Here is a 13,816-nt window from a genome sequence, read left to right as displayed (position 1 = left end):
TGAGCAGGGGCTCTGCGAGAGGGCGCGAGGGATGCGTGGTGGTGCCTGCGCGCGCGTGACTTAAGAGGGCGACCTGCTGCCTCTCCTCTCTCCCCCCTCCCCGCCCCTCGTGGGCACGGAGTCCCCGGCACAGCTTGGCGCTACTACAGCTACAGCTACAGCTGCTGCTGCTCCTGCTTGGATGAAGGCGGCTGCTTCTTTCAGCCTCTGAGGGACCGCAGTCTCCCGCCCTCTTTTTTTTTTTTTTGGCGGGATGCTGAGGTAAAGGATCCCCTCGCGCGCGGGCGGGCATCTCTTTGGGCAGGGCGCGTGTGGAGGCTTAAGGTGAGGAGTGGAGGGGGTGTCGCTTGCGAGGGGAGGGTTTATATTGTATTGGGCTGCGGTGTGGGCGACACGGCTCTCCAATGGCCAGCCCGCGGAGGAACATTGAGTTGGAGCATTTCGAGGAGAGGGACAAAAGGCAGCAGCGCTCGAGCTCCCGCCGCGGCGGAGGGGGCAGCTCCACTTGCAGCAGCAGCTCGGGCCCCAAAGGGAACGGGCTCATCCCCAGCCCCGCGCACAGCGCCCACTGCAGCTTCTACCGCACGCGCACCTTGCAGGCCCTCAGCTCCGAGAAGAAGGCGAAGAAGGCGCGCTTCTACCGCAATGGAGACAAGTACTTCAAGGGCTTGGTCTACCCCATCTCCAGCGACCGCTTCCGCTCCTTCGACGCCCTCCTGGTCGAGCTCACCAGGTCTCTGTCGGACAATGTCAACCTTCCCCAGGGCGTCCGCACCATCTACACCATCGACGGCAGCCGGAAACTCTCCAACCTCGACGAGCTGGTGGACGGTAAGCAAGAGCACGAAACACCTGCGCCCAAGTGGGGCGGGGAAGACCTACTCGGTCGTCAGGGGGCGTTTTCACAAGTGTCTCCAACAGATCTCTTGCTGTTACCCACGATTTCTGGATGATGTCACCCTGTTCCAGCTGATGCTCATTGCTTCTGTTAATGAGCGAGGCTGCTCTCTGGCTCAGAGGTTCCCATGCTTGCACACACCCACTCGATCTGGATAGGCACTCCTGCTCTTGAATGGCCTGGGATGTATGCAGCTATAAATGGTCATCAGGTGATCTGCAGCAGGCTCCTTAGCTGAGAAGGCATAAAAGAGCTGAAAAATAACCCCACCTTTCCCATACAACACTCCCTTGATCTAAAATTTGAGTGCCTGTGTGTTTAAAAGGTCACCAGAGCAATGCAGGTGTGTGTAGAGATGGAGAAAAACGAGCTTAGTATCACTTGTGAAAACAGCTGGGGTCTAAAAAAAACAAGTGTTGGAAATCTTGTGTATGGTGTGTGTATATATGCATGGTATAGTCAACATTCAGTCTTCCAGGTTGAGTCGTTCTAGTTTTGCATGCTGCACAAATAGTAATGGTAGGCTTCAAATCAAATTAAATTTCAGAATTAACTGCTGATCCCTTCCAGTGCCTTCATTTATTTTTTCTTATTTTTATTTGCACACAGTCCACATTGGACCTTTTTAAAGGACCGATACAAGTAGATACATACTGTTTTAGGAAAGTTTGTTGAGCAAGAGGCTACAAATATATATGAAATATATTTGGTGGTGGGCAGGGAAAGGTTATTGTAATTCTATGTAGCATAAAGTACCGTAGGTAAAATGGTTATTTGGTACTTCATTCTCATTTTGCTACTTTGTATATGGAACTGCAAAACATAGCAAAAACATAAGGATGCCTTGTTTATATTCTGGTTCCAAAGGGAATTAGGAAGGTAATGTCCAAGTTATATACTTAGTCCAAAGCTACACACTTGTATGTTGATCCTTGCAGTACATTTATGCAGCTTTTTATATACCCATAAGGCTTGCCATGTATGAAACCAATGACATTAAAACTGACCATTATTGGGCAAATTAAATATGCAAGCTTTTGGCCTAGGCAAGATTCTTCTTCTGGAAAGTATGCTCAAGGGCCTCATGCACCGTATAGAATAAAGGCTTTCAGATTTAAAACTAAACAACACCTGGAATTGGTGAACTAAAAGTCAGTATCAAATTATCTTGTACCAGTTTGGCAGCGACATTGTTAGTTTATCATTGTCATTGACTCAGTTGCCATAGTACTCTGTAAAGTGCACATCTCCTATTTTATAGCTGTTAGAGATTGAGCTGCTACAGCTATGTTTTTTACAATATGATTATAAATAAATATAATTATAATATAATTTTAAAATATGATTCTGACATGCCCAAATAAGGATGCAGGCAATGGACATGCAATCCACCTCTATGTTCCTCAGGTCCCTAACTATGAATAATTTTTGGATTTCAATGTAGGGGTTTTTTCTCATCATGTTGCCCATATAACTTCATCATAGTCCATTGGTCAGACAAATGGTCAGCAATCTGTTGGTGCTGGCATCTATCAAAGGGCAACAGCATGGCCATGGGGGAGATGGGCTGCAGAACTATGACCTACTCAGAAGTACAGTGATGGCCAATGGGGGTCCCTGGCCCACTGTTTGACAAACATTCCTCTAATGTGACCGAGTAAGCAGTCTGCATGAGTATGGTGAAAGGAGGTGTGTTTGTAGATTTTTAAAGGGAAATCAGATGCAAGTGACAAGATTGCTGCCTAATAACTGGAAAAGTCCGCCTACTCTTCGGTTCTTGAACTCCTACATCATTCTCTTCCTTTCTTGCTTTTGCTGAGCTCTCACCTTGGAAGCTTGCTCAAACAAACACTATACAGCTATTTCTTTGCTTGAACAATTGGCTAGTAAAACATTTTGTTTCAACTCTAGAAATGACAGTCAGAATTTTGACTGTGTTCCAAGAGCCTTTATAATTTGTGAAGATTTTTTTTAAAAAAATGCAATCCACTGCATGGTTACTCAAAAGTAAGACCCACTAAGACCAATGTAATTGTATTTAGGATTGTGGTCTTAGTGCATTACTAAATGTAGATTTCCCTTTCTTCATGGGGGATTTTACTCATACTTATGAGGAATGACTACAAAACTTAAAGACTGGCCGATTTATTATGGCATAAATTTTAGTGGACTGCAGTCTTTTTCAGACGCATGTGTGTAGATCTATCATATGGGGTCAGCTGAGCTTAGTAGTTAATGTGCATAATCGGGGAATGTGTACATAAATCATGCCACGTGGAGAATGTATAAATAGTCTGTCCATTAGAAGTAAATTATGCACATTTCCCAGTCAATATACACAGTCTCCAACAGGCCTTGGGGAATGTGCATATTATGACAGCATTTTGTGCATTCTCTGGGCAATATGGTCATTCTCCAGTCAACATACAGTGGTACCTTGGGTTACATATGCTTCAGGTTACATACGCTTCAAGTTGCAGACTCCTCTAACCCAGAAATAGTGCTTCAGGATAAGAACAGAAATCATGCTCCGGCAGTGCGGCGGCAGCAGGAGGCCCCATTAGCTAAAGTGGTGCTTCAGGTTAAGAACAGTTTTAGGTTAAGAACGGACCTCTGGAACAAAGTACTTAACTCGAGGTACCACTGTATATACTCTCCAAGAAGCATGCTGTTTTTGCTCATACATAGTTTGGATATGGATGGATGCTCTGTTTATGTGTATGTGCACACACACATACATGCATGCACGCTAGGGGCTGTGCCCCTGCTCTCTCTGCTTATTCCCCCTGCCATTCCTTCCACATTAACCCCCTCAAGCTTCCCCTTTCAACTCCATGCAACTACTGAGCTCCCTTTTCACCTTCCCAACCCCATTCTGCAGCCCCGTTTGCACAAACACCATTATCACATCCATCCCCTTTTACCCACCTACCTCCTCCTTCCTTTTTAAACTTTCCCTTGCACTTGGTCCACCCCGTAGTCCTTTTCTGTAGCAGCCCTTTGCACACACACCCTGGAGTGATACATGTCACTATATCTTTAAGATGAACAGAATATCGAAAGCAAGCCTGTCAATTGACTTGTTCAGTTGTTCAGTTAGAGTTCAGTTGTTGGATGTTGTTCCTAGATGAGTGTGTGTTTGTTAAAAACCTGTTCTGGAACTTCATGTTGAATATGACACATAATACCAGGAGTAAAATACAATGCATGAAATTGTATTTCTACTGTCGTTTTAAGCCATCACTTTCCCCTTCTCAGTGACCCTCACTTCTTACTCCTATGCTACAGCCTCTGCTGTTGTTCCAACACACCTCTCTCGCTTCCCTACCCCACCCCAACTTCATGTAAATTGAGGGTTGTGATGAGGTGTGCCAAATCCTCCAATGGGGACTACACTCTTGACTACATGCAAATCAAGGATTGTGATGCAGCACTACAAATCCTCCAGTGCAGTTACATTTTTATTATACATAATATGTATGTGCAAGTGCATGTAAACGGAGTCCCACTATGAATGCAGATGTGACTGTATCTGCAGCCCTGTTTCTTTTTCATCACTGCTTAGAAGGAGAGAGGAGGGTCAAATCTTCCCCCACCTCTCTCAGCAGGAACAGCTGCACAATGTTTTAGGTCAGCAGGAAGGCACACTACAAGTAACACAGAGTTAGATGGTTGCCTGCCTTCCAGCAACAGGTTGCCTACTTCTGAGTAGGGCTGGGTGATATATTAATATATCATCCAAAACTGGTTTGAAGTTCACATCATGCTAATTGTTTCATAATATTTGAGCTGGCAATATATCGCGAATCACAATGTGTGTAAGGGCTAGGTGATACCTGGTTTTCAACATCAAAATAGCTCACTAGCTGAACTTTGCGATAACTCACCAACTAAATACTGCAATGTTATCAGCAGCTAAACCTCACAATACCACCAGCTAAATATTGCAATCAACCACAATGTCTGAAATAAGGATGGAGCTATACAGAGGTGAACAGGACAATGTCCTGGCAACTGCTACTACTTAGGGGTCTAAATGGATAAATGACAATATTTTTAATCATCACACACTCAGTTTCATCAGCAGGCAAGTCAAAATGAGTTCCCAAGAGGACTTTTGGTATACTTGGTGGTATTCAGGACAGTCCAAAGTACGGAGACGAGTCATAGTGAATACAAATAATCTGGGACTGCCAGACTGCCAGCAGGCCTGCTAGGTAGCAGAAGCAGCTTGGTGGCAGCAGAATCAGCCATGGCCAGGGTGGGAGGCAGAAGCAGTAGCAGCCTGGCAGTAGTGGCACAATAATCAGCAGCCTGTGAAGCCTTGCCACAGCAGTGGGCGGCAGCAGAAGCAGCAGCAGCAGCCTAAGAGGCCTTGTCTTGGTGGTGGCCTACAAGGCCCTGTGGTAGTGGCAAAAGCGGCGACATCCTGCAAGGCCTTGTCATGGTGTTGTCAGTAGTGGTGGCCTGTGAGGCCTTGCGATGGTGGCAGGTCCTTTTCCTCAATACCACCATTTGGTAGCTAAGCCCGAAACCGAAAGTCACATTTGGATGCATTTTTGCTTGCCTGCTGCTGAAAGTGACCACAAGATGATTGACTTGATAATATTGACTTGATAATGATAATATCATCATTTATCGGTTTTAGACCCTTAAGTAGTAGCAGTTGCCAGGACATTGTCCTGTTCACCTCTGTGTAGTTCCTTCCTTATTTCTGATATAGTGATATATTGCAATGTTGAAAACCAGCCCTACTTCTGAGCTAGAGATAGAAGCAAAGGGTGTATTTCTTGAAAATAATATGCACATTCTTCAACAATAGTTGCAGAACATTTATATTGACAATAAAACATGCATAATTTTCTCCTCATGGACAGATTATGTCACATTCCATGAGGTGTACTGAATGTACACAATGGCCATTTGTAAGGCACATTAACCACTCAGCTCACACCTAATCTAATGTACATATTTATCTGCAAATAGAATATTTGCAATAAAAGTACCTTCCTTTATATTTTACTCTAATGGTTGCAATGGTAAAGCAATCGCTTGGTCTTTTTTATAGTTAACTTTAACATGTTGCAATTGGAAATTGTCATAATAAGTCGAATAGGTTAGAAAGAAATGTGCAACAATGCCTTATCATTCCAGATACTGTGATCCTCACTTCCTACGTGGATTGTTAATGATTTTATTTATATGCAGATTTTGATTCAACTTCTATTCTTGTATCCTATCCCTAAGTGGCTCTTTTGGGCAAAGGGGCAATTTCCCAAGTTATGAGATATCTCTGATAACCTAAAAAGATGCCATGTTGATTTCATGTCTCAGTCTTTATTCACTAGTTCTATGATCTGCCAATATACTTGGCATCTGTAGAGACACCAAATGCATGGATGAACGCCATTAAAAACAGGCATATTGATAAGCCATATGGGGAAATTTCTTTTCTCTAATGAGTAGTACTACTATGAAGCATTATTTCATATTTTAACAAGAAAAGGTTGCTCTGATACTCATTAGTCAAGAGGAGGGTGGGGAAAAAAACTTTGGGACCAATTAAATACTTACTATTAGACTGACAGATTTGGCATATTGTCATGCACAACTTGTGCACATCATTAATTCGTATTCAGATATAATGTGTGCTGCTTTGCTGGCCACAAACAGATTTCAATCTTGTTAAAATGACTGGACACTAGTTTAAACTGTAATGAATCTGTCTTCTAACTGGTGAAAAGACATGATAAGCTCCTTAAAAAGAAACCAGGAGTTGAATTGCCTCTGAAGTAACAAATAAGGTAGTAACAGTTTGACAATTATATTCTTTGAATGTGGGAGCTTAGTTGTAAGTTTCATGTAGGGGATTATCTTGGGGTGATCAAGAAAAAAATACATACGAGCAAAATTAGTGCTAATACATTATGTTAAACCACTAGTAAATATTTTCTAAGAACATTCTCTTGCATCCTGCGGACTCAGAAAGCATGAGATCTTAAAAACATTTGTATCCTGTAGGAAAACTAAATTTCAGTATATGTTTTGATACATAATTCCTAGTCTAAGGTAGGAAATCTTTTGACTGTCCTTAAAGCTTCACTGCTCAGACAGGTGTATCTCTTGGGGTACTGAAAATAGAAAGGGAACTCTGAGAGCTGTGAAAGCAGAACTGCTGCAGTCAACACTGCAACAGTCTCAGAAATCAATAAAAACTGTTATTGTAGCTTTCAATAGGAAACACTAGCTGTTTTTCTGGTGGCGGGGGAGAGCTGTTTCTAATGAGTTCTACCTTGTAGATAATGGCAGTGCAAGGGCTTGTATCTTGTAGCATCTGATAAAGTGGGAAAAGCTCATGCCATTATTACATATCTTGAGGTGCCAAGCAACAACATTTCCCATCAGGCTTTTAATTTTTTGCGGCCTCCTTGAAGGAAAGGAATGCTTTAATCCCACCTTCCATGAACATGATTGCCTTCAATGTTATTTTTGTTTTGTTTTGTTTTATGGTGGTTTTAATGTATGTGCTTGTTGCTTTGCTGTTGTAAGCCACTTTGAGCTGCTTTTGTAAGAAAAGCAACTAATAAATAAATAATTTATCAGTCCTTAAAATGCTACAGGAGTCTCTTGCTTCTGTTTTAAGGATGATTCTAACCCTGATAACTAAGTAGGGTATTGACTCATACTGGTAGACCCATAGGTCTAATCCAGTATACTTTTCTTATGTTCTTGTTAGAAACAGTCTACTTATAGAGAGAAAAAGAGGTATGCTAGTACTTCTGTTGGTTGACTAGGGAAAAATATAATCATGTTAATATGGCAAAGCAAAACATCTTCACATTTCTGCAGCATGTGAGTGGCATTGAGGACTACAGTGATGCTACGGTCTATGCATAATATGCATATTATTAATTGTTGTTGCTGCTGTTGCTACTGCTGCAGCTGTTGTTGTTGCTGTTGTTGTTGTTAAAGCCTTCTGCTTAGGGTAGCTTGGCCATTTAATAAATCTTAAAGAAACTCAAGAGAGAAAACAAAGAGATGAGCAGGCAAGATGCTTAAGGAGAAATGTGTGTTCCTGTTCCTTAAATCTTGTACAATATAGGAGTTTGATTGTTAAGCGATTGAAGTGGCTTCTTTAAGCAGAAGGAACTCATTGTGTAAGCACAGCCTGAAGCTTTAGAGATGACAATGAGATGATGAAAGTGGGATGATATATGTTTAAAAAAAATGTTTTTACTTCAGATGGTGTTTCCAGAAGTATTGTGTATGTTTCTCTAGACTACTTAACATCCTCATGTGCTGACATATTATGATGAGGCACCGTGTTACTAAAGATGGAAACCAGCAAGAATAACTAATTGACGTTCTGCTCAATTTAAAACAGGTCTGAATAGAGTCATGTCTTGCTAATGTTGAGGGTCAGTCATTTGTATGTGCATGATTTATATTGGGAGTGAAGTGCAAGGTTTGTTTCAAAGTGGTTGGGTTACTAGAACATTAGCATACCTCCATTGGCAACTTTCGCTCTTTGTCGTAAGATGCTCCTAATGTTTAATTCAGTGGCAGATGGCATCAACAATATTTTTGACAAGAAACTCCCTAGTGTTAGTGACATTAATTTTTGCCTGACAAGTCATATGCAGAATTGTTGAGACACTTGTTTCTGTTTCTCCCTCATTTTCAAAAACCACAATATTTTTGTGCCTTATCTAATCCATGCTCTTTATAGGATGCAATATTGTATGGATGAATAAAAGCCAGCAATGTTCCTGAATAAGTTTTTTTACAATTTTTTTTACAGTGGAACTCTGGAATACCTCATGTCACTGAATGCAATCCTCTTGGTGCAGGAAAGGGAGTCAATATGTAAATATTCTAATCATAGGGGCAGGTGATAGGAACAAAGATTGTATAACATCTCAAAATTGATTTATTTGTCTGTAGCTGTATCTCTGCATAAAAAGACGTTAGTCAAAAACTGCCAGCATCATCCTACATCTTTAGCTGATATATATGCATTGTAAATATCAAACTGTCAACATCTTCATATTTCTGCCAAAATGCTTCAACAGAATGGCAGGCACTCCCTCGGGATAGTCTGGCTCGATTCAGATGGTTACCAACAGTGTATTATTAGTACACTACTAGTTCTGTAGTTCTCAAACCAAGGTAGTTCTGCTACCTTGGTTTAAGAACAGCTTAGTTCATGAACAACTTGGATTAAAAACGCTGCAAACCAAGAAGTAGGTGTTTTGGTTTGTGAACTTTGCCTTGGAAGCAGAACATGTTCAGCTTCCTGTTGAGTGTGTTCCATTTGTAAATTGAGTCCCCCGCTGCTATGGAAAAGCATGCTTTGGTTTAAGATCACTTTGGTTTAAGAATGAACTTCTGGAACGGATTAAGTTCGTAAACCAAGGTACCACTGTACTTGGTTTTGTCTTGAGCCTTAGTACATATTTGAGTCCATATAATACCCATAGTTGACACTTGAGTGTCAAATTTGTGCACTTTACTTATTTAAAGGGGATACATTTGAATATTGTTTGTTTACTTTCTACAAGCATATTGCTAGATGTGGCAATTTGGGATATTGTTCACAATAATGATGTAAGTGGATAATGGCTTCCCTAATCTAAAACCTAACTTTTGTAAACACTCATATACAAAAGCTTACTAGTTCTCCAGCTAATTGTAAATGTATCTGAGTGGTAGATAGAAAAAAATCACTTCATGAGAGATTTTGGAAATGGGAACCATAAAAAACTAAGAATATCTAAATAGGTTTGGACTGAGGACCTTTCATCTCCTATTTGAAGATACACTTGTCTATTTGAAATGTATGGCTAAATCATCTGCCATGCTTAAATTTGCCTTGCAAGCCTATAACACATTTCTTAGCATCATGAACCCAGTGTAACCAATGCATAAAAATATTTCATTAGCAAAAGCATAAATGTTGAGTATAGCCCAAGAGAGAAATTATTTCTGCAAATTGATGTTAGCTTTCTGAGGGGAATTAAAAAGTGCAGCATCAGGGTTTTTTGTTTTGTTTTTTGTTTTGAAAGTGAAGAACCTTTGAGATTAAAATCATATGTTTAAAAACCACTGGAATGTTTATGCAGACTACAGCATCTACTGCATAATAAACTATATAATCAAAATCATTGTTTTTATGTGTACAAGATATATAATATATAATATAAGCAGGTTTCCCTTGGAGCATAACATAATATTTGTGTTCTATAGTATGGGGGCAGGGAAAGGAACCAAATGCTAGCAATTTCCCTTTACAGTATAAACTAACACAGTCACCTGTTTCGGAGGTGATAAAATTGTCGGTGCAATCCTGAGCGCATAGCTACTCAAAAGTAAGTCCCTGGGAACTGAGTATAGGATTGCAGCTTCAGATAGTTATGTCTTTTCATAGTTTATACACTTATGTCTGAAATATCAGCCTGGCCTTTTTTCCAAGGTGAAAAGGGCTGCAGTCCTGCTTTATGTGATTATCGTAATTTGCACTTCTCTTAACCTGTCCCATGAGGATTTGACTTGCTAGCTTATCCAAGCAAGTCAGTTGTTTACAATGTTTCAGAGTTGAAATACTACTAGGAGAGCCTTGCAAATCGAAGGCTCTTAATGCACGTAACTGAAACAAATGTGATAATAAATACAACTGAATAAACCTTATTAAAGTTTTTTCTTCCCATTTTTATCTTATTATTCAGCTTAGTTGCAAATTTTTAAGGTCTCACAGATGCGTGTTCCAAGGTGTTTTCATATAAATAACAGCTAAGTACCATTTGGAAATAAATATAATTAACTGAGTACTCGCTATAATCCATTTAAACTAAAACGCTTGGATTTTTGTAAACATAGTCCTATAAGCATTAATGGAACCAGTCTGTCTTAAATCCAAGCACTCTGGCTTATAAAATGATGGACAATCATTTCAGCACTCCTTCTTAATTATCACTTTACTTTCTCTACAGGGCCTAGAATGTGTAAAATTCTGTCCAAAAGTGCTTTGGCATGCATGGTGTCAAGTAGATTTATGCATCTGAACTATTATTACTGAGAAATTACTACATTTTAAAAATTGAACAACTTTATTGTCACCCATGCATATTAATCCATTTTAACTAATCTCACCCACAGATACAAAGGATATGTTTGGGGGACTATGCTCAAACCATATAGGATTGCACTGTTCTTAGAAATAAGTATAACTGAGTTCAATGGTGTTTAACCCCACATATGTAGGAATAGGGTTGTGACCTAGATTTTTTGTTACCACTAGTCCTGACTTTCCTTGATAACTCCTTTACATCGTTCAACTATCACTGTAGCTTCCGTAACAATTGTCTATCATTTGATTGCTAGACTTACAGGGACAGACTTTGGTCTATCAAATTTCAACGGTGCTCTGCATGAAGCCAAAATTCACTTCCTCTCTGCCTCTCACCTTCCGTTTTGCTCAGTTCACTACACAGTGCTCTACGCAGTTGGCTCCTAGTGCAGTGCAACCACTGGCGGATGAAGGTGGGGGCAGTTCGCCCTGGGTACCATCCAGGGAGGTGACATCGCCCCTGCCCCTGGGACACTCAGCGCTCGCCATGCCCCCTGGGATGCGTGCCAGCCATGCCCCCGGATGTATGCCGCTTCAGGTGCCGGAGCAGGTAGCTTCGCCACTGAGTGCAACCGGTCAGACTGCCCTAAATCCACCTCTGAGACCTATATCAGTTAATGTAGTGTCAAGTCTGTGATAGGATTGTTGATGTACATATTGTCTGGACATTGACAGAGGAAATTAACTGTTAATCCTTTTAGATACCTTAGTAATTTTTCATACTGTTGAATATAAATTATTGCTGAAATGTCAATATGCTTGGCAGATATTTGCCTGACATCTGCTGAGTTGTTCAACATACTTGGCATACAGTTTTCAGAGTGTTTCAAATAGTTATTGCTTAGATTTCCGATACACTCCTCTTGGGACATTGCCTGCTAAGTGTGTAAGATGGACTGCTGGAGGCAATCTGGAGTCAGGTGATTGTCCTATTGATACCCAACTTTGCTTTTTCTTCTGATTCGGGATGGAAAGATCTGTCAATTTTGGTTTTCTCAGTTTCACAGGTGCACAATCCTAAACTCAATCATCCACATTTTGCGGCTATTTGTGGGTTTGTTATTTTAAAAAAGAGATTTTTATATGATATTTTCACTAATTAATTAATTTTTCTGCACACACTCCCCCTAATATATGTAGTTTTGCAAAACATTGCTCACTTGCCGAACTGCATCACCAAATTTAGATATGTGCAAATTTTGAAGGGTGGCTCTGTTTCGGTTCATACATTGTTTTAGAACGTGCACATTTGATAAGAGTCTGCTCTAAATGCGTACCAAATTAGAATTCTCATTCATCCCTGCTTCTGACAATGTATTGGCATTTCTATTCTTATGTAGTTTCAGGATATGTTTGGGGACTGCTAATGACAGATCTGTTTGAAATGGAAATACACAGGAAATACAGTGATTATGGATATCATGGTCCAAAGAGTCTTCCAAGTCACCTTGACTGCTTTTCCCTCTTGGGATCATTCTGATGTGTTTCTGAACATTCATTATGTCTCCAGACTCACTAGCAGGGCTTCTCTCTCATTTACACCTTACACTTTTCTTTACTTTCAGTTTGGTAGCATTTATAAGCAGGAGCTTGTGGCCGATGCAAAATACTTGCTATTTTATTATATTATTATTATTTTATTATGGTAATGTCAAACATAATGAGTTGAATCCAGACATCCTCATCATTTTGAGTAGACCTATAAATCATTGGGATTTAAGTATGTGTAATTTAAGTTGCATTGATTTTCAGTGGTTTTCGCTTTAAGCATAGCTAACTCTGGATCCAATCCATAGAGGTCTGAGCAAAACTTTGTATGTCAAACAAAGGTTTTTGAATAAAAGAAAAGCAAATCAAGAAAAAGGAGCAATGATTTACACAAAAGCATTAAAAAGATTGCATAAGGAAAATTTAAATTCAGGCACACAGAAACATAAGAGAATACTCTCTAGCACATTCCTGTACAAATTTATTTAGAAGTAAGCCTCACCAAGTTCAATGGGACTTGCTCCCAAGCAAGTATAGGATTGTATCTTTACAATTGTTTACATTATTCTATGGTAACAAAAATATACAGTGGTACCTCAGGCTACATACGCTTCAGGTTACAGACTCCACTAACCTAGAAATAGTACCTCGGGTTAAGAACTTTGCTTCAGGATAAGAACAGAAATCCTGCTCCGGCGGTGCAGCGGCAGTGGGTGCTTCAGGTTAAGAACAGTTTCCGGTTAAGAACGGACCTCCAGAATGAATTAAGTACTTAACCCGAGGTACCACTGTATGTCTGTATTTTGGGTTGCAAAGCTTGTTGGCAAGATATGCATGAAACCTGACAGTCCATGTGATGATAAAATACATGACAACATCAAATAAAATGGAACCACCCCTTTATATGTGGAAACGTCTCTTTGAAACATTTTTTTGTGGGTATGGATAATATCTGCAGAATATTTTGAAGCAGTGATTTCACAAAGAGCTAAATTGGTGGCTTATATACTTGGGAGGCCGAGTATGTGAAGCAACTATTTGAGAACATACAGGTTTAGCCGGTGATGTCATAGATATTGACAAAAGTGGAAAAGCTCGAAGGCAAGGCAGCTAAAAGAGGCAATGGATTTATGTATGTAAATAGGAATGAAGTACTACTATGAGAACTAAAAGACAGCTGACAATGCTTACTGCCAAAAAGGTTAAAAAGGAATATATAGTGTAAGCATATTTACAATGGAATTGGAAGAACTTTTGACCTTGAATTGGGATAGCTTTATGATTGACATTGAGCTGGTAGACTT

At 40.2% G+C, this 13,816-nt stretch overlaps 1 protein-coding gene across 5 annotated transcripts in view; it reads left to right on the top strand.

The window, feature by feature from the left end:
- The first annotated feature begins 314 nt into the window (after positions 1 to 314).
- DCLK2 (doublecortin like kinase 2) overlaps positions 315 to 13,816 on the top strand; it is a 72,352-nt gene continuing 58,850 nt past the window's right edge. For 4 of the 5 annotated variants that reach the window (XR_008332202.1, XR_008332203.1, XM_053403148.1 and 1 more), the window contains exon 1: positions 315 to 831. Coding sequence is in view for 3 of the 5 variants with exons in the window: in XM_053403148.1 (XP_053259123.1) it covers positions 405 to 831 (427 nt within the window). In the remaining 2 variants the exon portion in view is untranslated. The remainder of the gene's footprint in view (positions 832 to 13,816) is intronic. The other variant, XM_053403149.1, reaches the window with a different exon arrangement.

This window comes from Podarcis raffonei, chromosome 9, assembly GCF_027172205.1.
Source record: "Podarcis raffonei isolate rPodRaf1 chromosome 9, rPodRaf1.pri, whole genome shotgun sequence".
NCBI lineage: Eukaryota > Metazoa > Chordata > Lepidosauria > Squamata > Lacertidae > Podarcis > Podarcis raffonei.
The sequence above is the reverse complement of the archived record's forward strand: the minus strand, read 5'-3'. Positions and strand labels throughout refer to the sequence as shown.